A 24804-nucleotide genomic window follows, 5' to 3' on the forward strand; every position below is an offset into this window, starting at 1 on the left:
TCTTGTCATGTAATCAGCTCTAATAACAAGGCAATGCTGGCCCTGTAGAAATAGTAAGAAAGCATTCACCCTCATTCATATTTTCTGAAGACTTTAATGTTTCCTAGAAGTCACCAGCAGTCTGGAGTTTTCTCTGGGAGTTGGTGTTGGTTACTCACTCTGTCTCCTCAGGTCTATTCAGGCTTTCTTTCTTTTTTTTATGACTTATTGGTAACTTGTGTGTTCCTATGAACTTGTGCATTTAGATTTTCTAATTTGTTCACATGCCACTTTTCATTCTCATTGAAATGGGAAAAGGGCAAATACCAATGCTGCAATGGCTTGGGTTGCTTTGAATGTGTCTTTATCTTCTTCAGAGGGAAAAGAAAAAGATTGAGTTATGAGACTTTTCTTTCTTGATTCAGAGATCTGAGTGAACTCGTGATTGAGCATTCTGTGCAGCATGCAGTCAATCAGAAAGCTCTGGGTCCTGAAAACCTCTCTATTCTTTAGTCAGAATCCAAGAATCTTGGTGCAAATATGGTGTTTGTAGTCATCAGTCATCCAAATCTGGAGAATCTTCAGAAGTAGACCTAAAAGACAAAGGGTCAGTTTTGGTTAACCAATTGCTGTTTTGGTTGAGGGAAGTTCCTGTTAAATTGACACAAGCATGAAAATTAAGATTTTTTTTTTCTTTTAGAAATGGGTACAAACCAAACTCGTCTTAGCACAATCATCCACTAATGAATCACAATCATATATACATTTGGAAAATAAAATATACTAATATATATAATGATATACAAATAAATAGACTTCTACATTTAATTTATTTAGGTATACATTACTGATAGAAGAGAGGAATTGTATATATTAGTATTTTGAATGCAAGGAGGGATAGAAGAAAAATGGAAATAAATTTTTTCTCCTTTAAAACAATGTCCAGGTCTTTTATTATTTGAAGTTAATAGATACATCAAGATATTGTGAAAAAGTTAATTAAGATGATCAAGGTATAATTTCCTTTATGCATTAAAAAATAATTTATGTGACTTTTTTTTATTAAGAAGCAATTATAGACAACATCTAGAAATGCACGTGGCAATTATAAGATCACCTCAATGGGAAACCACTATGTTCGCAAAAAAGCTTAACTTTTCCTTAAACGCAGTGGTTGCTTTGGAGCATAAAATTCTGAAGCCAAAGAACAATTATTATTGATTAACATTAACAATATTCCCTGTTGGGGATTACTGTCTGTGACTCTGATTTAAATTTATATCTTTATCATTTGTTCATGCCATCGATATTTTGTAAATTCCAAGGGAAAACAGTTTTACAACAAATACTATGCTCTCAAAATCTGACATTCTAATGTGGTGAATAGAAAATAAACAATATAAATCAATAAAGTACTCAGTATTTAATTTTTATTAATTTTTTTTGGGGGGGGGAAAGACAGGGAAACAGAGACAGATACAGAGAAAGATTCTCCAACCACTATCTCATTCCTCAAATGCTTGCAATAGCTGACTACAGTCAAAACAAAAGCAGAAACTGAAATCTAGATCTCCAAGTTAGGTTAGAGGGACACAAATAAGTACTTGCACCACCATTTACTGTCTCCCAGACAGTGTGTCAGTGAGAAGCTGGGTTGGAAGTGCAGGAGTGTTGGCCCAAACCACACCCTCCAATGTGGGATGTGGTCCATGATGAGTAGGAGGAAAAGAATTCGATGCTGAGCCTTGAAATACACCAATTATCTAAGCTCTGATGACATATGTTTGCAAACCACTTCCCCAAGCTACAGAATCTACTGTTTGCGTTGAAATAAACTGAATTCCTCAACTAACCGATTTCAGGTGTTTGTAATGGAGCAAACTACTTACCCATCAAAATACTGAATATTTCTGTTCAGGTCATCAATAGTTTTCATGTCCTCTGGTGTCAGCTGGAAGTCAAAAATCTAGTGGGAATAGGAGAAGACCAGTTCAATTTTCCTGAGGCAGTTAATGCTCTCCTACTTTTCAGAGAAGCACACACAGTTAGGAGGTCTTATAAGACAATTATCATGCGCTTGTGATTCATTCAGTAATGAAATTTGTGGGTGTTTTTTTCCTCATTCAGAGAGCAAAGACTGGCATCTCTAATCTTTTCTTGGAGAATTTTTGAGTGGCTGTGGTTATAGCAAAGGAATCACAGAGACTTTTGAACCTAAATATCATCTTATGTAATTCATTTGATTTCCCTTCAAAACTCAGGTTGAAACTTGATGCCCAGTGTCAAGGTATTGAGAAGTATGTATGCCTCTAAAGGAATTTGGATAACAAGGGAGCTACCTTCATTAAGACTTCTTGCTGCTTTCGGAAGACCGGATCAGTTACAGTAAAGGTGGGTTTCTGACACACCAAGGCTGCCTCTTTTGCCTGCACCTGTCTGTTTTTCCTGGCCACTTCCCTCTGTGTTATGACGCAGCATGATGCACCCATTCAGTTTTAGATTTCTAGCCTTCAGAACTATGGGCTATACAAATTTATTTCCTTATAAATAACCCAGTCTCATTCTGCCATTGCCGAAAACCCAAAAAAAAGGGGGGGGGAGCTAAAACATGGGTGTAGAAATCAAAGAGTAATAAACACAGAACCATAGGAAAGAGGAAAAACTAGAACTGGGGCCCAATCCTGATGCCCTCTGTACAATGATATTTTCCATTATACCAACCCTTACTTGCAGCAGTTGGTGGATTAAACAGACACAGTGCTGTTATATGTAGAATATAAAAGGAAAAACACTTTTCTCAAATATACCTTGAAATCATGAACATGTGCCTGTAAGTACCTACTGCGAAGGCATAGGATAATGTCTTCTGTGAGTCTCCTGCTCTTCAACCCCATACTCTGTACCTGGAAGTTCTCTTGTATTCTTTTCCTGTTGAAGCTTTTGGCCAGGACCACTATGCCTCGCTGCAGTTGGTAGCGTAGAGCTATCTGGGCTGGAGTGCGCCTGTATTTCTCAGCAATGGCATTTAGTACAGGATCCTCCAGGAGAATCGGGTTGCCTTTCTTCACCCTGAATGCAGAGGCAGAGCAGTCACATGTCTGAAGCTGAATCTGTGTGCTACCTGGAGGCTGCTCATTCAGGCTAGAAACATGAATCCTCATTATCACAATCTGACAGTCTCACTATTTGTTTTGTTTTGATTCTTTTAGCTCATCCAAATAAAGAAAATAAAGACAAAGGGAGGAAAGACAGAAGGAGAAATTGAGGTACTTTTACATTTTTAAGGAAATGCTAGAGAAATTTATTAAGAAAACCGAGTCAATAAGGAAGACAAAATTGTTGTCCAAAGACCCAATAACTATTGTCATTTTATATAAATATAGAATAAGAACTTGTTATTTCACTTTAATTTTTTTAAATATTCTATTGTATTCTTAGGCCAATCTGGGATTAGTGAAGGCCCACAAAGGTCCATAAAGATTGTACATTCTGTCTGTAATTTCTTCTAAATAGATGCCACAACTTCAGAAAACACAGTACCTATAATTAAAATAAATTTGTAAAGGTCATTACCATTGCTTTTTTGTGTTGGACCCTAATGCAGCATAGGCAACCAGAACAACGTCCTTGGACTTGCAGAACTCCAGCAGTTTTCTCTGGTTGTGATAAGGGTGACATTCTACCTACAGATTGTCAAGCAGATATGTTAGATTACAGGTATACTGTTGTCAAATTTACCAGGAGTCCTGTATGTTATATACTTAAGAACAACAGAATTGACCAAATCATTCAACTAGATTATAGCCCAGTGATAACATAGCAATATTGGCTGAATAATTTGCTCAATGTTCTTGGAGAATCCATTTATGCTACAAAGTCAATAATCTGTTTTAGACTGAAAAATCATGGTAATATATTTGTCCTTGGTAGCATATTAGATAGATAGATAGATAGATAGATAGATAGATAGATAGATAGATATGTAATACGCTACAGGGAATACACACACACACATACACACATATGATTTATCAATATCTATCTAGATCTTATATATGTACTGCAGCAATTATTTTTTTCTTGGTCCTGTAAGACCATTGCCCCTTATATTTGAACTTAGTGATGTAATATTTGCTATTAAAATTGCTCAATTTATAATATATATAGTTTATTATGTTAACCATCTGCATATTTTACAACAATCTCTACAATTCAGTTATAACATATATTCATCAATATTCATCATTTCTGAAAATACTCTTGAATTTCTCTTCCATGGTTTTGATTTTAATTTTTCTTTTTTTTGTCAAAAAAGTAGCTTTCAAATATCCCAACTGGAAAAAAAATTAAATATTCAAATGGTCCTTCAGCTTTGAAGTAATCCTTCAGATTTCAAAGAGTCCTTCAGATTTGAGTAATAGTTTTCATTAGATCATTCTTTGCTCCAAAAAATAAAATGCTGTCTTTTCTTCTTTATTAAATCATATTGTGGTGTATAACACAATCCTTAACATTCCTGCAAAGCTATAAATTTATGCATATATAAAATATTTTTTATTGGAAAGGCAATTTTACAAAGAAGAGACAAAGGGAGCAGTCTTTCATATACTGTTCACTCTCCAAATGGTTGCAATGGCCAGAATTGGGCCAGTCTGAATCCAGAAAGCAGGAGCTTCTTCTGGGTATCTCACATGGACACTGGGGCCCAAGAATTTGAGCCATCCCATTCTGCTTTCCCAGGCAATAAGCAGTGAGCTGAATCACAAATGGAGCAGCCAAGACATGAATGGGCACTTATATGGAATGATGGAACTACAGGTGAAGGGCTAGCCTGGCTTGCTAAGGCTACATGTTGGGCAATGAGTCCATTTTTTTAAAATTTAAACATTTATTTTACTTGGAAAGTCATCATTACAGAGAGAGTAACAGACACAGAAAGATAGAGATGCATAGCTATATACAGAGTTATCTTTCATCTTTGGATGAAAGCTCCCCAAAGAGCTACAAGGATGAGAAGGCCTGATTCAAAGGTTGAAGTCAGGAGCTTCTTCCAATTCTGTGATATGGGTGTAGGGACTTCAGTATTTGGGCCATCCTTTACTGCTTTTCAAGGCTATAACCAAGGAGCTGGCCAGAGAGGGAAGTAGACCAGCCTGGACATGAACCAGTCCAAAATGGGATCCAGTGCCGATGCCAGCCTGTTATGCCACCCCTGCCCCCCACATAGTTAATTGACAACAGCTAAGCTCTTCTCTTTGCTTAAGTCTTGTCTCATGTAAAAAGAGATTCAGAAATGCTTCTTTTTAGCAACTAGAACAATGTTTTTGTTACTATATTCACATGTTACTAGTGAGAATAATTTCTGTACTGTGAAAGGTAGTTAGTGCCATATAATCACACCCTAATTTTTCTCACTTCTGTGTTCATGGACTAATCCTACAGGCCCATTTCCTTTCTGCTTCTTACTCCAGATGGCAGGGGTACCAAGTCCCTGACCTTGCCACTGAGTGACTACATTTTAGGTCCTCTACTACTATTTTTCATCCAAAAGAGGAAAAGAATACTGTTTACTAGTATTTAACAGATTGATCAGTGATGGTCTTCATTTACACATGTGAGACTTAAACAAATTTATGATCCTGTGGGAGAAATCTGAAGCCTCACAGCAAAGAAGTGCTATCAATCCTTCCTACATTTATGTGATTCTTACAACAATTCATGGTATAGAAGTTCCTGTGGGCTTATGTTAGAAGGTAGCCTTTAAAAATTGTCTGCCTTTAAATATTTTATTATGGTAAACTACGCATAGCCTAATGCTATCATTTGAGCAATATTATGTAGCAGTTCAATTTCATTATGTGCATCTACATTGTTATCCAACCATCACTGTTTTCAGTCTTTAGAGTAGAATCTGTTAAAGATGCAACAGTTTAAATATATTCAGAGAAAGGACAACTATCTCACAGCACAACACGTTTATGAGTTGTCAGACTTAAATATGAACCATTCATTTTCTTTTACACATCAGTATTCCAAACTTACCGACTCTTAAGTTGATGACAAGTGGGTGTAAATCATTTGCTCCCTCTAATTTGCTGGACCAACGACAATAATCCCTAATAAATTATGCTCAACTTAAAATGTAGATGAATTTTACAAAGGTGCATATGACATTGGGTGTCATTTTCAGCAATTCAAAGCTTGCTTTCTTTTGAAGTTCCTATTGTTCAAAACCAAATGCATGACAGAAGCAGTTCACTGGTAGTTTTGTCAAAGGGAAGAAAGAGAAATAAGCAGAATATATGTAAAAGGTGCTAATGGGTTTACCTGGTTACAGACGGGTTTATACTTCAGCCCTGGCTTGTTCAAGATCATCTCCAGCTGCCTGCAGTTAAAGTTGGACACCCCAATGGATTTGGCCAATCCTGCATCCTTGCACTTTTCCATGGCCTGGTAATCAGAGTTGTAAATAATAATCTGTAAAGCGTAAACTACAGAAAAGTAATAAATGTGAACATGTCAAAGTAGGGCTATGGGTAAGCAAGACTATGAAACAACAGGAGAATATTTTAAAGATGAAAATGCTATTAAATGACTGAGAAAAAGAAAGATAAATAGTAATAGAGGAAACATGCTCATTAAGATGAAATAAACAAAAAAAAATGCAAGAGATCAGAAAAAATAATAAAGAAAAGGTCATCATGATCTTAAGTGAATGCCAACACAAATGTGAGCAAAACAATTGCCAGGAAAAGAGGAAATGGGTTCACGTGTACATAAACAGAATACATAAACAGCCTCTACCAAAGCACTGACTTCATTTCCTAGGATCAGTCACTTTATGCACTGGGTCCTGTCATATACACTTTCTTTGTTTCTCAAACAGGGCAGTGTCTATACTGTGCCTTTCTTTCTGCCTATATCACTATTTCCATGGAAATTTGTCACCTTTTTGAATAGTCTAATTTTCCCTTTCCCTATTTTAATGACCTCTATGTCCCAAACCCACCCTGGCACTACCTTTCTATCACCCTATTATAACATCTGTCACTCTGAGGGATCAGAGAATTCTGTTCTTTTCTACAGCAATTCCTGAATCTTTACATTAGTGGTTGATGTATTTACATACTCAATTTGGTTGAATGATTAAAAGAAATAAATATAAAAATAGAGGTTGTGGGCGATTCACTCACCCAGATTCTCACAGGGAACTCCTTCTCCCAGATACAAACACACATCCAGGCTGGAACCACACTCACCTCCCATGTGCTACAGAGATCCACTGTGTCATAAATTAGTTTCCCTTGTGCATCCATTGGTAAAAGTTCATCCCCAGGCTGAAACACAAGAAGGAAGGAACTCTTACATAACCTGTTGATCATAGACTTTGAGATCAACAGAACAAACTGTTCTTATTCTTGTGAAGATTAGAAAAGTTAATTCAGAGGCAAAGGAAGTACAGAGAAGGCCCACACCATAGAAGTGATGTGAAGTGCTGAAATATTAATAAATTCTACTTTAAAAGTACCAACCTGTGATATCCCTGGCCTTATCCCATACAGCCTCAATTGACATCATATTTTTCAGGATCTTTGGTCCTGAACCCTTGCAAAAGATCTTTTTCCAAACCTTTCCAGAAATATGTCATAATCTCTTCTTGATTACATTGTTTGGCTTGACACTAAGGCTGTGACAGAGAAGGGTGAACTATTGACCAGCCACTTGGGAGACACAGAGTTCATGGCTCTTGGCTTCATCTTGTCCCAGACCTGCCTTTTGCAGCCATTTGGGGAATGAGCCATCTGGAAATTTCTATCTATATCTATCTTTGACATCTATATCTATGTTGTCTATATATATATTTGTCTTTCAAATAAATTAAATAAATCTTTAAAAATATTGCCTGACCTTCAAATAAACTCCATAGTGGGACATTTCCCAGTGTCAATGAACATGGGGATGAAATACAGGGACATGGGAACTGGAACATACAGGCAGTACGTCCAGAAGATTCCCCCAAAAGGCAATGAAGCCAGTGAATTCATGCCCTGAAATAGTGAATTAAGTTATGAGCAGCTTCATAAAGAAGAGAAGGAGAGAGAAAGAGAGGGAGAGAACTTAAAGGCATTACATGTGGCGGTTCTGATTTTTACCAAATTTTTATGAGAATCACTTATAAAGTTATACTATAACTTATAAACCTTAAAAGACATTGGGCTATGAATAAGATAAAGATCCACATAGCTCATCTGAAGTTTCTTTAATGATGCTTCCAGGGCTTTTTGCACCAATTCTGGACGGTGAAATGTGGACCATAGCTGCAAAGAGCGAAATAGAGGTTAAATGAAATTATTTTTTCAAAAGTTTATAAAATTAAAAAATAAACATCATATTCCAGTATGCTAAAATAGATGAGGAATAACAAATTTCAGTTAATGACTCTCATGAGTTCTTTCTCATGACAGCATACTTTCATACTAAATTGAGACAACAAAAGTAGAAAATGAAAATATGGTCATACTCCAAATCTCAAACTTAAGCACATGAAAAAATTATTGGTATCATCAGATAATACTTCAACTATAAAATATATCACAATATCTAAAGTCTGAATAGAAACGGCCCACTAAACAAGAACACCAAGTGACTGTGATTCGAGAAATAGTGTCATTTCTTTAAGATTTATTTATTTATTTGGAAGTCTGAATTATAGAGAAAGAGGGAGACAGAAATAATCTTCTGAACCACTTGAAAGATATCTACAGCAATCATCATTGAGAAGGATAAACAGGAGTCAGGAACTTCCACTGGGTTTCCTATGTGAGTGTCAAGGGGCATCATCATCCTCTGCTTTTCCTAGGCCATTGGCAGGGAATAGGGCCGTAAGGGGAACAGCTTGGATGCAACTCTGATGCCCAAATAGGACGATGGCTTTACCCATTTTTCCTCAACATTGCCTCTGGAAAAGGTGTCTTGAATTAATGAAAGATTTAGATTTCCTGTGGAAAGTTGGAGCTCTGAGGGACAGGGTTGGATATTCTTGCACTAAAGAAAATACACATGTCACATGAAAGAAAAATTAAGCTCTAGAATGACAGAGAGAGTGTGGCTACTCTGCCTCTTAAATTCCTGCTTATGGGGGTCGGCTAGGTTGGTGTAGGCCCCTGTTTGACTCCTGCATATGGGGGTGGGTGGTTGTGGTCCCCTAGATTTCATTGTGTAAGGCTCTGAGGATGGGGTGGGGCGAGTCTGGGATTCCTGAGCGTCAGCAGCCACTTTGCCCCTCTACCCTAACGCAAGGATGCTGAGGGCAACAGCGGGTTATATTCACAAGGTCGGGGGCAGGACCTGCTGCTCTAGAGGCTCACATCCCATATTTTAGTGACTGCAGTCTAGTCCACAATCACTCCTGATTCTAGATCCTTATTAGTCATCCAAGGAAGACAAAAGGTGTTGGCTCAAGCATTGAGTTCCTGTCATGTACACTGGAGATAAGGGTTGTGATTCTGAATCTTGATTTTGACCCAGGACAACATGTGCTGTTACAGACATTTAGGAGATGAATCAGTGGAAATGAATCTCTCCCTTATTCTTTCTCACTCTCTCTCTGTATGGCTCCATTCCAAATAAAATGAACATTGAAAAAGAAATCTCACAGTCACATAGAATAGTAAAGAATCAAAATTTGATTTTAGGATAAACTGATTCTAAAATAATACTTTCCAAGAAAACAGCATTATTGTATACTACAGCTAAGATACACTCAATTATTTTCTAGAATCTGTCTAGAGCAGTTGGAAAAAGCCAAACCATGTCTGTATTCTGTTATGATAATAGCAGCTAGCACTTAAAATAGTTACTAATTGGGACAATAAATTAAATTTCCATGGTAACAAAAGACTTATTGGCTCCACTCAATAGAGTTCAACAAATCATGACTAGAGTCCAACAGAAAACTAGACATGGATAGCATACACATTGCTTAAAACGAAAGATATATAACTTCACGCTCTACATAAAGGAAACTTCAAAATAATCATTACATAAGCAAAATCATGAAAAGTACAGTAGTGTGTAATCCCTTTCAGTTTGCTTGACAGCTATTTTCTTTTTTGATGTTGTTGTTTTTTCAGATTTTTTTCCATTTTATTGGAAAGTCAGATATACAGAGAAGAGAGACAGATTTTCTGGCCCTTGATTCACTTCCCAAGCAACTGCAACAACTGGAGCTGAACTGATCCAATCCGAAGCCAGGAGCTTGGAGCCTCTTCCGAGTGTCCCACTGTTACAGGGTCCCAAGGCCATCCTGGACTGCTTTCTCAAGCCACAAACAGGAAGCTGGGTGGGAAGTGGGGCTGCTGGGATTAGAACTGGCATCCATATAGGATTCTGACGTGTATAAGGTGAAGACTTTAGCCACTAGGCTACTGTGCCAGTCCCTTTGACAGCTAATTTAAAATGAAGTCTGACAAAGCATTACTTGCAGCAGAACTGATACACTCAAGTATTTTTTTTTTTTGCCCTTAGCTGACATATTCAAGTAGAAATGTGGTACTTGTCTTTTTTAATTGAGCTTCTTTCACTCCACATGATGTCCTCTAATTTCACTCCTTTATATGTTTGAGTAACATACTCAAAATACATGAACTAGCTGTGTCAGAGATTCCTGCTCTACCATACTCCACTGCTCACAACAGCCAAAACGTGAGCTCAGCTAAGATGACTATCATCAGATACATGGATAAATGAAATGTGGCATTTATTAACATATGCTCTAGATTTCAGTATAGGTTATATGTATTTGTACACATATGACTGAATAGTAGTACACAGCAAACATTTCTGAGCATTTAAATGTATTGAAATGTTTTCTTAAAGCTTTATGTGTTTTTTCACACACACACAAATTGGAATAGATAGACAGAGAACAACAAGGAAAGCTTGGAACCAGACAGGAAACGGTCAGCATGGACTCACATATACCTTACTAGGTAGGACACAAAGATTAGTTACTCCTCACTAAGGTATTGAAGATTTCTCTGCACACCCCTCCTAAAACTATTCTGCACTTCAGCTGTTGACATATGCCTTGTTAGAGTTATAAGCCAGTTTAGACTACCCCCAAAATCTGCCAAGTTCAGCAAAATTAAGCTTCAATACTATAAACTGCTGAATGCTAAAATGAAAATAGTCACGAGACAGCTGAATAGTACCCTGTAGCCATTTTAAGGTGTATAGCAGCCAGTTCTGTGTATAAACCAAAATTGAAATGTCGTTGAAGTAGTCAGAGGATGCAGTTAAGAACTTGCATTTTTTTAAACATATTTGTTACTCAATACCATGTCAATTAATTCCATAATGTTGTAAATTGATGTTGATGTTATAGTGTGACTTTTCATTGGACGGGATGATATTCTGCCAGCTCTGCTGTCAGACCAGAGATGGTCTCCCCAAGAAACCATTGAATTTATCTGGACAATTAGATGCTGGACTCTATGCTCGTAATGAAGGGATCATGACTGGATACTGCTGCAACAAGGTGGAGGAATCCACCGTGGAGGGAGGGCATGGGGAGGAGTTGGGGGAATCCCAGAGCCTATGAGACAGTGTCGCATAATGCAATGTAATCAATAAAAAAATAATATGACAAAAAAAAGCTTTATGTGTTTGTTCATAATGCAGCACTCCCATTTAGGGAGACTCAGGCACAGAATTTAAGTGACCTGTTCAAGTTCATGTACAAGATGATTAGTAGAGTGTGTTTATGACCACATTTCTAACTCCTTCCAATTATGCAAGTTTCAAGTGAATGAAAACTATCTGGCAATAAAAGAGATTTTCCAAGGAGCAATCTAGCTTACAGATATTCCCACAGACACATTGCAACTGCATACCACACCTTTGAAGTGCAGAATATCTCATCTCTCTTCACAGTGCCACTGGCAATCTTCTTCCCAATGGCCCTCCCAATTTCTTCTTCATTTTGGTAAAAGTATGCCGAGTCAAAATGCCGATAGCCTACATCAATTGCTATGTTGATGGCTTCTTCCACCTCCTTCTTAGCAACCTGGAAGAGTGTAAAAATTATAAGGATTTGTTAAATAATAATAATAATAGCCATTTAACAAAACCTATCGTTCTTTTAAGGGATTTTACTTCTTATGTGCATGGGGTCTGGATTGGAAAATTATTGTCCATCCCAATGTGCTCAAGAGTTCCCCCTAGGTTTTTTTTTTTTCGAACAAATTCTAAGCTTTGCATTTCACATTCAGATCTTTAATCCATTTTATGCTGATTTTTATAAATTATGAGAAGTGTCAAATTTCATTCTTCTGCTTCTAAACTTCCAATTTTCCCATAACTATCTATTGAAAAAAACTATTAATTTTCCAATACATAGTTTTTCATATTGTTAGAGTTTACCTCCACGAGCACTTGTATTTTCTACCACTGTATAGTTTTAATTTAATGTCAATATAATGTATTAAATATTTAGCTCTGGAATTTTTTAGGACAGTTAGATCTTCCATCTGCTGACTCATTATCAACATTGCTAAAACTGACTGAGGCCAGGAGCCTTTCCCGAGCCCAAATACTTGAGCCATTTTCCACTATTCTCCCAGATACACTAGCATGGAAGTAGATTGGAAATGGGGCAGCCAGGACTTAAATTTTTCTCATAGAAGTTAAAAATATGATTATTTTTAACATTTCTTTTTAGAATGGTTCAATACTTGTGTATTATGACATTCCTTATAGGCATGTGGCTGCTTTATATTCTTCTACTTTGCTTGACTGCATACAGACCTAGTAATTTTTTTGATGACATTGTTGATATATTCTCTGTGTATAATATGCCAGCTGCAGACAATAACCATTTTATTCTTCCATTTCAGTTTGGGTGAGTCTTACTTTTTCTTTTTCCTGATTGCACAGCTGGGACATCCAGCATCTTGTTGCAAATAAGTGATGAAAGTGAGTATTCATGTCCTATTCCTAGGACTACAAAGATCCTACCTTTTCCCCACACATGACAATGTCAGTTGATGGATTATTACATATGGTTTTATTTAACTGAAGTCTGATCCCTCGTTCTATGTCTGGCATCTCCGAGGGGAATTGGTCAATAGAGTCCATTACTGACCTGCCAGCTTGTTGCTGATCCCACAAAATATTATCAGTAACAGCTGGTTTTAATGGCTAAGTTGGAGTTAGGTGACACTTTCTCCTTTATAACTGTGTTATTGATTGATGGATTGATTGATTGATGCTGATTTGTTCTGCTGATCTAGCAGGTGAACTCTCGTAGCAATATCATAATTTTAAATGTCTGTTGGATGTGTTATTTTTCATTTACAACTTCTCATAATTTAACTGCATCCCATAAGATTTAACTGATTGTATTTGAGTTAAAATGACAGCTAGAGGCATAAGCCATATTTGAACCTCCTTGTCTCTTGTCCTCGATGTTACACAAGTTAGGTATAACCTGCTTTTTCATGAATCACTCAAAAATGTCCTTGTAAGTTTGTAGTGTTTCATGTAAAACATGCTTGACATTCATCTTTCAAATAAAGGGGGAATTTCCAAATGTCACTTGGCTTGCCCTATGACACAGTCTTAGCAATCTGAACTCTGAATTTGTTTCAGTCCTTAATCCTCAAAATTCTTTAGTCCTGTCTTGCTATAATTCCTTTTCTCAGAAAGTTTTTCTATCTATAATCTGTAAACAGTGATGGATAGGAAAATCTGTGCATTAAAAATTATAAAGAAGGGCGACTGTCATGGCATAGCACATTAAGCTATCATCTGCAATGTCAGTATGCCATATGATTGCCAAGTTAATATTCAGTTGTCTATTTCTGTTCCAGCTCTCTGCAAATAAACCTGGAAAAGCATCAGAAAATGGCCCTATTATTTGTACATCTGCCACCCATGTAGGAGACCCAAAATGAATTTCGGTCTCCTGGAGTTAGCGTGCCGCCAAACCAGCCAGCCATGGTGGACATTTGGGGAATGAATTAACAGATGTAAGAACCCTCCCTCCGTCTGTCTTCCCCCTCTATGTGTATTTCTGCCTTTCAAATAAATAATGCATGTTTAAGTTGCAGAGACAATTCCTTACAAAAAGTTCAGCATAAGGTTTCTGGACTGTGATAAGCATAGTATCCATGTATAATTTTCTAAAATACTGAAAAAAAAATGGCTGCATTAAATGTCAAACAAGATTTAAAAAGAGACTCCCTCACTTCCAAATTTGTAGCTGACACACCCACCCTCCCTCAATAAGGTTCCATTTCAACTATACTTATTTCAAGGCAGCATAGAAATGATTTGGTAGATTATTAAAAATGTGAAATTTAGAACCTTATCCCAGAATTAATTAAAATCCTTAGGAACAGAGTTTTGAAATCTGCATCTTTGGCAAAATTCTCAGGTGTTTATACCTTTATTAAAATCTGAAAATCAATCTAATGCAGAGCTGTCTCTTAGAAAAGATGAAAACAAAGCTCAGCTGAATTTCCCCAATATTATAGTGACATGTTTTTATTAGGAATCTTGCTTGCTACTCCCTCAGTTCCAAAATAATTCTGATTACCTCAGCAGGTGCAGAAGTGCCCAATCCCAGCACAGGCATGGCGTGTCCATCATTCAATTTCACAAGAGGAGACCCGATATTACTCATCTTCTTTAACCCTGGTGCTAAATAGATGTTGCTTTTCTTTATTAAGATAAACCTGGAAAAGGGAGAAAAGTGTCACAATTATGTCTCACACAGCAGTTTTATGAAGTAAAATTACCTGTTTCAAGTACAATTCAGTGATTTTCAGTGTGGCCAATACTATCACCACTGTGCAGCTATAGGTCATGTTCACTATTTCAAATAAACCATATACTCAATATGTATAGGGCCCTGCACAGTGGCCTAATGGCTAAATCCTCGCGTAAATGCACCAAGATCCCATATGGGGGCCAGTTCTAATCCCGGCGGCCCAGCTTCCCATCTAGCTACTTGCTTGTGGCCTGGGGAAGCAGTCAAGGATCGCCCAATGCCTGAGGTTCTCGCACCCACGTGGGAAACCCAGAAGAGCTCCTGGCTCCTGGCTTCAAATCAGCTCAGCTCCAGCTGTTGAGGCTGCTTGGGGAATGAATCATAAGATGGAAGATCTTCCTCACTGTATATCTGACTTTGCAATAAAAATAGATAAATCTTTAAAAGTACGTATGTAAAAGTAGTCATAGGGCCAGGATTGTGGCACGGTGAGGTTGGTCACCTCATACAACATTGCCATCTCATTTAGGTGTGTTGATTTGAGTCCAGTCCTGCTCCACGATAACACGTCTGCAGGAAACATCAGAAGATAGACCAAGTACTGGACAGCTACCATTCATGTGCAGGACATGGATGGAGTTTTTAGTTCTTGGCTTCTGCCTGGTCCAGCCCCAGCAATGAAGGCATTTGGAAATGAATCAGATGGAAGATCTCTTTCTTTGTGTCCAGCCCTATCACCCTGCTTTTCAAATTAATAAATCTTACTCCCCAAAAAAGAAAATAATTAACCATTCTTCTATTCCTCCAGACTGTGGTAGCTGCAAATCTATTTCCCATTTCTGTAAATCTAATTGATATAAATATTGAATATAGGTGAAATTTGGTGCAATCAGGAATCCAAAAAAATCCCAAAAAAGTGAATTTTAAGATCTGTCTATCATATATATATATAAATATATATAAATAAAATACATATTATAGATGTGTATATATTATATATCTATATACATACATGTATACATGTATATATATATGTCAATTTATTTGTAGAAACTTAAACTTTAAAATATGTCATTTGTCTTTATTGGCATTCCTTCAGCTTGATGAAATTTCAAGAACTTTTAATAAATTATATCTAAATTCACACAGATGCCATGCAATGCTGTGCATATTGGATCCCCAGTATTGTTTTCACCAAATCTGTGGTCTGTGTACAATTCCATGGAGAATGGACCTATTTGTACACCAGACACCTTGGAAACACAGCACAGAAGATGGGAAATTTTAAAACAGAAAACCTGTGTTGATATATACTGAATCATCACTTTTCCAAAAGAATAGCACCATATAGAAAATGAGTGTGAATACATCATCTGAGAAGAACAATCACCCAAAGGATATCAAAAACCTTCATTTTGATACAAAACATCGAAATAAAGGTAATGGTGTTAATGTGGATAATTCTTACATTCTTAATGATCTTTCTATAATCCACTTTGTTTCTACTAATTTTCTTTTTAGTTCTAGTTTTGCTCGATACACATTTATTTTGTTTTCTCCTCTATTTTTTTTTAAGTTTGTCTTCACTGTTCTGTTAGTGCTGCTGTTTTATAATTCGATATTCTAAGTATCCCAACCTTGTGCCATATCCACTACTGAAAGTATGAAGGATATAAAGACTGGCAGAATCACAATTCATTTTCTGCTTTATATTTGTAAATCTGTCCTCCATAAACACACTATAAGATGCTGTTTTTTTGCTGTTTTCTAATTATGTTCTTCCTTCTGTCTCATTCATTCTATTGGTGACTATTCCAATTTGGTTCTGTTTTACAGGTTGCATCTCTGGTGTGGTATATTCCTTAAATCCCTCAACGTCTTGCCTTTGTTTCTCACTGTCTCTGAAAAATTTTATGATTTTTTTTTTGGTATTCCTTGTTTGGGAGATCCTCAATGTCTTCTTCCTGTAACTCTATGATTGAGATGGTTGGTTGTTTATTTTTGAGGGGAACGGCGTTTTCCTCATTTACGCTGCTTTCTGTTTTTCCATTCCCATAGGATTTCAGATCTATGGGCTTTCTCTTCTTGCAGATTTCGATATTATGTTAGGCCTTTTGCTTCCAAATTTGTGAATAGGTTGTGCTATGCTAACAGTTTCCTGTTTGTTCCTGTTCTGAGAAGATGTCTGAGGGGTGTGTGTGTGTGTGTGTGTGTGTGTGTGTGTGTGTGTGTGTACTGATCATTCTTGGGGAAGCTTCAGCCTCAGTCTCTGGAGACAGTGCCATCCTGGCCATTTCCCTTAGTCCTGGGCATTCCCAGGTTGTAGCTGGGCTTTCATCTTTGCAGTCTCTCTCTCTCTCTTGTTTTCTGCAGTGTCTAGGGACATGGGCGTTACTTTAGTGCAGATCCACACAGTTGCATGCCTGCTGGAGCAGTGCCCCTCTCTATTTTGTCCCACCCACCACTTGTGAGGCTGTAAAATGGGACAAGCTTTATTCCCAGGGCCTCTGCCAAAGCTGCTTCAAACAGCAACATGCTGTTTGCTCTGCTCTCAGTTTCCCAGTTCCTGGGGCGACTCAGCCATATCACCAAGTAGTTTCTGCCACTGATGTGAACACCCCTGAGAGCATTTATCTTTCTATACTGTTTTTGCTTTTCTCCCCTCTGGTGTTTTGCTGGTCCTTTCTGTGACATCTGGGGTCAGGGACGTTACTAACGCATCAGGTTACGTGCTCCATGCCTCCTTAAGCAGTGTTCCTCTGTCTTACCTCACCTGCAGCCAATCGTGCCCCATGGTTTATTCCTAGTGCCTCTGCCAAGGCTGCTCCAAGTGATAGCTCACCGTTTGCTCTGCTAGCAGGTTACTGATTATAGGGGATGGTCAAGTGTGCCACCAGTACAAGGCTCAGCTGTGGTGTGAGAAGGGCAGCCCAGAAAGAGGTGGAGAAACATGGCTGATAAGGTTGGACCTGAGAAATGCAGCCCCTTCTCAGTCAAACAGCCACATATGTATTCCCGAAGGACCCAAGGAACCTATAACACTCCATGGCGCTGTATAAGGCTTATTTCTTTGCCCTCCAAATCCCACCTTCACAGCCCCCTGATAAAAACCACAGCCCATGTCTCCAGGTGTGACTTCTCTGGTTTGCTGTCTGTGCCAGGCCAGTGAATATGGCCCAGGAATGCTCCAAATAAAGCCTGTTTTAAGTTGAATTATATTCTGTGTGGAGGATTTATCTCTGCTCCCTCATCCCCTTCCCATCCAGAGGCTGCTCTGCACCAGCCAGTGACTTCTTCAAGGATTCCAACAGCTCCTCCCATACCCCCTATTTCTCTCTACTGCATTGTCAATTCCGCCTTTGGAATCTGTGTCTCAGCTAGTGAATGCTCCAGTCATTCCATCACTGTGTTCAATTACTCCTCCCTCCCTCTACCACCCTCTCCGCACAGCCTCCTCACCTTCCTCACCTCCACCTGCTCGGCCAGCTCTGTATGAACCAGAGGCTTCTGCAATGGCTGAATATTCCTTGCCCCCTTTCCTCTCTCTTTTTACTGCCTGATCACCCCGCCCCTGGGATTCATGCTTGCCCCGCCTCAACCAGTGAACTCTCCAGTGGCTCCACCACCATTCCCTTCCTTTTCCCCTCCTCCTCCTTCAGTGCTTGGCTAGTTCATGCCTCCCAGTTCTAAACTGGACCCTCCTCCTTCTGCCACCCCCACTTCTCCCATCAGCACTCATACTTGGTCACATCAGTCTGCTTCTCTGGGCCTCCTATGAGAGGTGGCAGGTGCAGAGGGAGAACTGAGTGTCCACGTCCCCTTCTCCTTTCACCACTCCTCCTATGTAGAAAAGCAGATGGGCTCCTTTTTACCTGATTATTCCTGCTACATCAAACAACTCACCTACTTGACACAGGCCCATGGCCTTGCCTGGCACAATCTTTTTATTACAATGTCTTCAACCCTAACATCAGATGAGGAAGATCTAATCCTTACTTCCACAAGGGCAGAAGCTGATGGGGTCCACCTTGCAGAAAACTCGCTACCAGTGGGAGCAGAGGCAGTCCCCACAAAATTGGAATTACCAGGAAGATCACTCTGTCCAGAAGAAAAGGATCATATGGTTTAATGCCTCTTGGCAGGTGTGAAGGCAGCCTCTAACAAAGTTGTAAACTGAACAACTCAAAGAACTTACACAGGAGCCAGGCCAGAATCTCGTCTTTTTTTCTTACACGTCTTACCAAGGCATTAACTCATTACACCCGGTTAGACCCTGATTCACCAACAGGAGCCACAGTGCTAGCCACTCATTTTATCATTCAATCAGTTCCAGACATTCAAAGGAAAACTGAAAAGGACAGATGAGGGCCCACAGACTCCTATCCAAGATCTGGATTTTTAAAATGCCATTTAAAGTGTATACTACCTGAGAAGAACAGGCAGAGGCTACCCAACAGGCATGGCTGCAAGCAAAAGGTGGCCCTCCAAACCCAGGCCCTGGTAGCTGCCCTGAATTCACAGGCTGCTGCCTAAATGCATACCCCTGTGCCTTCTGACACACAAGTGTCTGTCTCCCAGGCTACCCCCAGGGCTGTGCCCCAAATTCAATCAGGCAAGACACTGGAATTTGGACTATGGTGCTGCCTTTTGTGCCTTGACATGGAAGAGGGCCTGAGGCCAGAAACATGTCCCTGGAACTACATAACCTGGCTGAGGATTGATGGTGTCTGGACTCAGAGACCCCCATCACCCTGACCCGGCCCAGAGTAAAGCCACAGGGAGTGGGTATGACCATTTCTTTTTGGTGGATTCTAGGGGACTACCTACTGCATCCTACCCTCCATTTTGGGTCTTACCTGTTCCCAGATCTCAGCTATGGGAATTGACAGGACCCTCTTGGTCTCCGAGCCATCTGAGCAATCTTCTGCTTCATTGATGACCTTCCATTTACACACTTCTTTCTAATTATCCCCTTCTGCCCAGTTTCACTTTGGGACAAGATATTCTTTCTCATCTGGATGCCTCCACACAATTGCTGAATGTATCTCTAAAATATTTAAGTACAGTATTAATATATTCTCATATAGTAATTATGATCCAGGGCATCATTTAATGGACAGTGATCCCAGAAATAAGTTGATGGTACATTAATAACTGTCTAGTAATGGAAGTAGAATCATGCAATGATAGCATTGTAGAGTAGATGTATTTATGAAAAACTTTCCTTTATAGTATTAATGGAAGGTTTTTGTGTTTGGGATTAGCTGGTGTCATGGCATGATTTATTAACATAATCATACATATGACATGAGTTCCCCAAATCTTGAAATGTCTCTGAAGCTAAGCAAAGGATGGTCAAAGATTAAACTTTGTTATGTAATTTTATCCCAAGGGCTTGCCACGGAAAATATCAAAGTCTAAAGCATTTGCCAATTGGCTTTAACAAATTTCACTTGATAAGCAGTCCTACTTTGGAATAGGCAATGACTTCTATAGCAAAAATCATATGCAATATAGAAACAGCTCTGGGGGTGTTGGCAGATCATTATGCACAGCCTAGGAGTGTTTTTTTTGTTTGTTTGTTTGTTTTTTATTTATTGTTGCTTACATTGTATTATGTAGTACAGTTTTATAGGCGCTGGGGATTCCCCCCACCCCTCCCATACCCCTCCCCCCATGGTGGATTCCTCCACCTTGTTGCATAACCATAGTTCAAGTTCAGTTGAGATTCATTGCTTGCAAACACATGCCTAGCATAAAGTTCAGCGTCTTATTGTCCAGATAAGTTCAGTGGCCTCTTGGGGAGACCTTCTATGGTCTGAAGATAGGTCTAACAGAGTAAAGATCCGGTCAGTTAAAAGCCCCAACAAGGCCTCAGTATCAATATACAACATTATGGAATTAATTGACATAGTATTGGGTAAACAATATGTTAATATGTTAATGTTTTCAATGGGATTAGGCAAACCCATGGTGGAAAGAAAGAAGATGACTGAGTGCATGTCTCTAAGAAATGGGCATTTTTTGTAGATGTAGAATCAGGAAAGTGAAGTCAAGACACTAGCCATATAGTATAAACAGAAAGCCCTAACTCCGGAGCCCTGGATAGGGAAAGGTGAATGTAAGTGACAGGTAATGAGCCATGAGTCAGGAGAACAAAACAGGAGTGGTAGCTCAGATGGGGCATGCATAATTGGTGTTGTCCTTTTGTAGGGTTGGATTAGTGCCATGTATCAGGTTGGTGGTATATGTATTCACTAGTGTCAAAGGGATAGAATTGGGATTTGGGGAGTTTCGTATTGGGATGGGAGATTTTGAGTGCTCAAGAAATAGAATAGGTGCTAGTGAAGGCTTCATGGCAGCAAACAAGGGGCTTGAAAGGGAAACCTCTATGTTTGTGAAGGGCTTTTGGTAGAGGGGGATGGGCAAGAAAAGCCTTCATATTTTGTAGGGGCTGCCAGAACAGAGAGCATCTAGGGAACCAAGTAGATAAGACAGGCTAGCAATATTTGTGGACATGTACTGCAGTGGGACCCACAAAAAGAAATGAACTTCATTTAGAATAAAGTCACAGTGCTTAAGGACAAAATTCATTATTAAGCAGGTATCCTTGTGCAAAGCAAGGTCAGAAGCTAATAAGCAAGAATGCTTGAAAATTGGGCATAGTAGCTGGATATGCATTGATTGGAGCAGCCCTAAAGTTGGACTGTTGTGCACATGGTTGTATCATTGCATTGTATCATGGGAAGAATAGAGTTTCCTGACAGTGGCTCTAGGGAATAAAAGGGTCTCATTGGAGATAACTGGGGTGTTGTTATTCCAGTGCCAAGCTCTTGGACAGAAATGACACTCTCTCCAGACCCAAGTTGGTCTTCTTAAGTGGCTGTATATTCAAGTGTTCAGAGTTTTTGCCTTCAAGTTCTACAAGATTAGATGAATCTGGTCTATACAGGGATGTGCCAGCCTTGTTGGCAATAAACTTGCATAAGTCCATGAAATCCCAGGACTTACCAATGAATTTGAAGCCAATTTCTAACCTGATTATACAATCATTCTGAAACCTAGGCACTTAGTTTGTTTACAAGGAAACCCAGAATAATGGAAACCACAGGTACATTTTTATTTTTTGTTTCAATTCCTTTTGTTTACCCAGATAGGTTAATAAGAATCCTAGTTGCATAATAAGTACAAATTCCTTGGGAGAATCAAGGGTACATGGTAATGAGTCACCTAAGTAAGATTTTCTCGGAATAACTTGGTTTATGGGTGATTTTGAATGCAAGCTTTTCATTCAGGCATTATGACCTTTCTCCTTGCTTTAAGAGCATTTTGTCATACTTTTCTAAGTGCCTGACTTCTATATGTGGAAATTTTAAGAAAAACACAATATACATCAAGTTTTCAAAAGACAGTTATTCTAGGGGGATAACTGGTTCTTCTAGAGTTTGTAATAACCTTCAGCTCAAAGCATTGGGGCCTTTTGATCACAGATTAGCTGAGCACCCAGAAAGAGACTAAAGCAACCAGCCGTTGTAAGGGACAATAGTGTTTGAATTCTATAGCCTCTTCCCCAGAGTTATACCACTCCTATGGGGAAGTGTTCCCATCCATTGGCACGTGATTTGGAAGCTGCACAGAGATCATACAAATTTCTTCCTTGATCATTTCCAAAAGAATTAGAAATCATTAGTTGTGGTTAATCATCTGCTCTTCTGTTGGGCCACATCTGATGTTGGCCCTGAAGAAATTACCTGCAACATTTTCTTATATCCTGCAAAACCGGGAAAAGTTTTAGAAGCTTGGAAGTTGAGATTGAGATAGGACTTTTACAGGATCATTGGAAGTCTATTAAATTGGTTTGTACTTCTGAATGGTAAAATTTCTATTTGATATTTCCATCTCTGGTGGTCCAAAGGGGCTCTGTTTATGGGCATCTGCCTGTGCCCACTGATGGCTTTCACAGGGATTGAGTTTCAGACCCTAGAATGGCATTGCTGGCTTTGGCCTTAGGCATGACTGCAAACACTGTTATCATTAAAAAACTGGAGTGTTGCTGGGCCTTAAGCCTAAGTCAGGCCAGGCATGCTGGTATAGAGGTTTACATTCATTTATGGGCTTATATACCCCAGGAAATGAAAGTATGAAATATTCTCTACTGTTTTCTAACCTGATCAAGTTTCCCTGGATGTTTGCCTTGTTAACCTATGAGGTGTGGGGTCAGGGATGGACAAACACAGGTAGGCATTAACACTGTGCTGCATCAGATTCCAAAGAGGAGGTGCAACCACACCAATGTTGCTTATCACTAGGACCTACCGTTGCATCACTGCATAGTCTCCAGCTGCTCCTGCAGAAATCTAGCAGCTTAGGAATTCAGCTCAGATACGCTTGTTCAAGTGAGTGCTATCCATGCCCTCATCAGGCCCTTCCATAGAACATCGTGCTCATTATGCTCTCTTTGACGGAGATTTTGACAACAGGATAATCATCCTCGAAAACCCTTCATCCTTGGATTCTTAAGAACTGGTCAATTGCTTCAGGAAGGTTTAAACTGTACACTCAGATTGTAGAAACTCAGAAAGAACTCAGATTATGAGTTTCACAGTTTAGGTTGGCAAGTGAGAACAAAAGCAAAAGCAGCACACACGTAATGACAGCAAAGGCAATCACATCAGCCAAGATTGGTTCCTCTTCAGACAAGCCCTTGAAAGTCAGGAGCAACCTTGGAGACCAAACCAACCTTTTTATTGAGTTTATTTAACCACATTACCATGGATAACTTACCATAAAAATAGACCCAGATCAAAAAAGAAAAATTCAGGAAGATTGGAAGGCTCTGTTCTACTCACAGCACACCAGCCAGGTTCTCCCATGAACATCCATTACAAAGCACAGAAAGTTCACCTGTGAGTAAATGATTTCACTGTGGGTTCTCTGTGCAGCGATGGGCATGAAAAAGCAAGAGGGCCTAGGATTGGCTAGTCACATTTTGATACGGTTATAGAGCAAATTTCATGTTCTCTTCGTTATAGTGTGTGTGTGTAGGGATTATCTAAAGTGAACGATCCCTCGTTAACACAGGCCTATGAGCACCCATTCCCATGGTCTTTATGGCAACCAGGCTTGAATGCCAGCATCCTAAACATCTATCCCTGCCCATAGCAGGGCCTTATCAGAGGGAGGCATGTTAAGCCACAGAAATCATATCACTGGGGCCTCATGGAGGCTCAGCAATCAGCGGGAAGGACCACAGACTCATACCGACTTGTACTCACAGGTAGTTATTCAGTAAGGTGAGAGGTTAAGGTCATGCAAGGAAAACATGTCTGGAATGAAGTGTGGAAGAAATATGGTGCAAATGTTGCTCAGTCTTTTCTCACAAAATGATACAGAATTCAACAAAAGAAAGCCTGGCAGGAAAAATAAGCAAAGACTGTAAGCAATAACCAAATGAATAAACAACCAACCTATGCAACTTTGATATAATCACAAAAATCATTGAAACCGTAGTAGTAAATAATTTCTTTTGATTTGTTGGTGTAATGTTTAAAGTCGAAAAGTTGACCTTTCTCATTGGAAACACAATGAACAAGGGACTGAGTCCTACTGCCCCCTGCTGGCAGTAGGGGTCAAATCTGAAGTGAACAATTTTGCATTATTCAGTTAAAGTAGAAGATTGTCAATGTGCAAATTTTGCTCTGCTGTGCTCATTATGATTGTGTAGTAACATCTGCACAATTCACTTTAACATTTGTTATCAATGGTTAAAAAAAATAAAGTAGCCCTGCCCCTATTATATTCCAGCTTGCATCTAACATGATGTTATATTTCTCTGCATGCAAGTTTCCTAAGGCTGGGAGCAGTACTTGAGGAAATTATTGAGCCAAGCTCCAGCAGTTACTGTTAGGTACCAAGATTACTCCTGCCTTAGAAGAGATAATCCCCTCCAAATTTAATGCCTTACTTCTCTATTATCTTTTGGAACACAATTTCTCTACATTAGCCCTTATTAACATGAGGAAATATTTATTGAATTATTGAACAAAAATAGA

General features: G+C 39.0%; 1 protein-coding gene across 1 annotated transcript; it reads right to left on the reverse strand.

The window, feature by feature from the left end:
* Positions 1-329: 329 nt before the first annotated feature.
* LOC121167481 (estradiol 17 beta-dehydrogenase 5-like) lies at positions 330-23654 on the reverse strand. Its single transcript, XM_040996919.1, has 10 exons — positions 23602-23654; positions 14579-14717; positions 11879-12046; positions 8181-8297; positions 7239-7316; positions 6307-6429; positions 3553-3662; positions 2883-3048; positions 1869-1945; positions 330-572 (listed from the first exon to the last, which is right to left on the reverse strand). The coding sequence occupies exons 2-10, from the start codon at positions 14663-14665 to the stop codon at positions 536-538; spliced, it is 963 nt and encodes a 320-aa protein (XP_040852853.1). The 5' UTR covers positions 14666-14717; positions 23602-23654; the 3' UTR covers positions 330-535.
* Positions 23655-24804: the final 1150 nt, after the last annotated feature.

This window comes from Ochotona curzoniae, unplaced genomic scaffold (assembly GCF_017591425.1).
Source record: "Ochotona curzoniae isolate NIBS_2020 unplaced genomic scaffold, NIBS_Ocur_1.0 patch374, whole genome shotgun sequence".
Lineage (NCBI taxonomy): Eukaryota > Metazoa > Chordata > Mammalia > Lagomorpha > Ochotonidae > Ochotona > Ochotona curzoniae.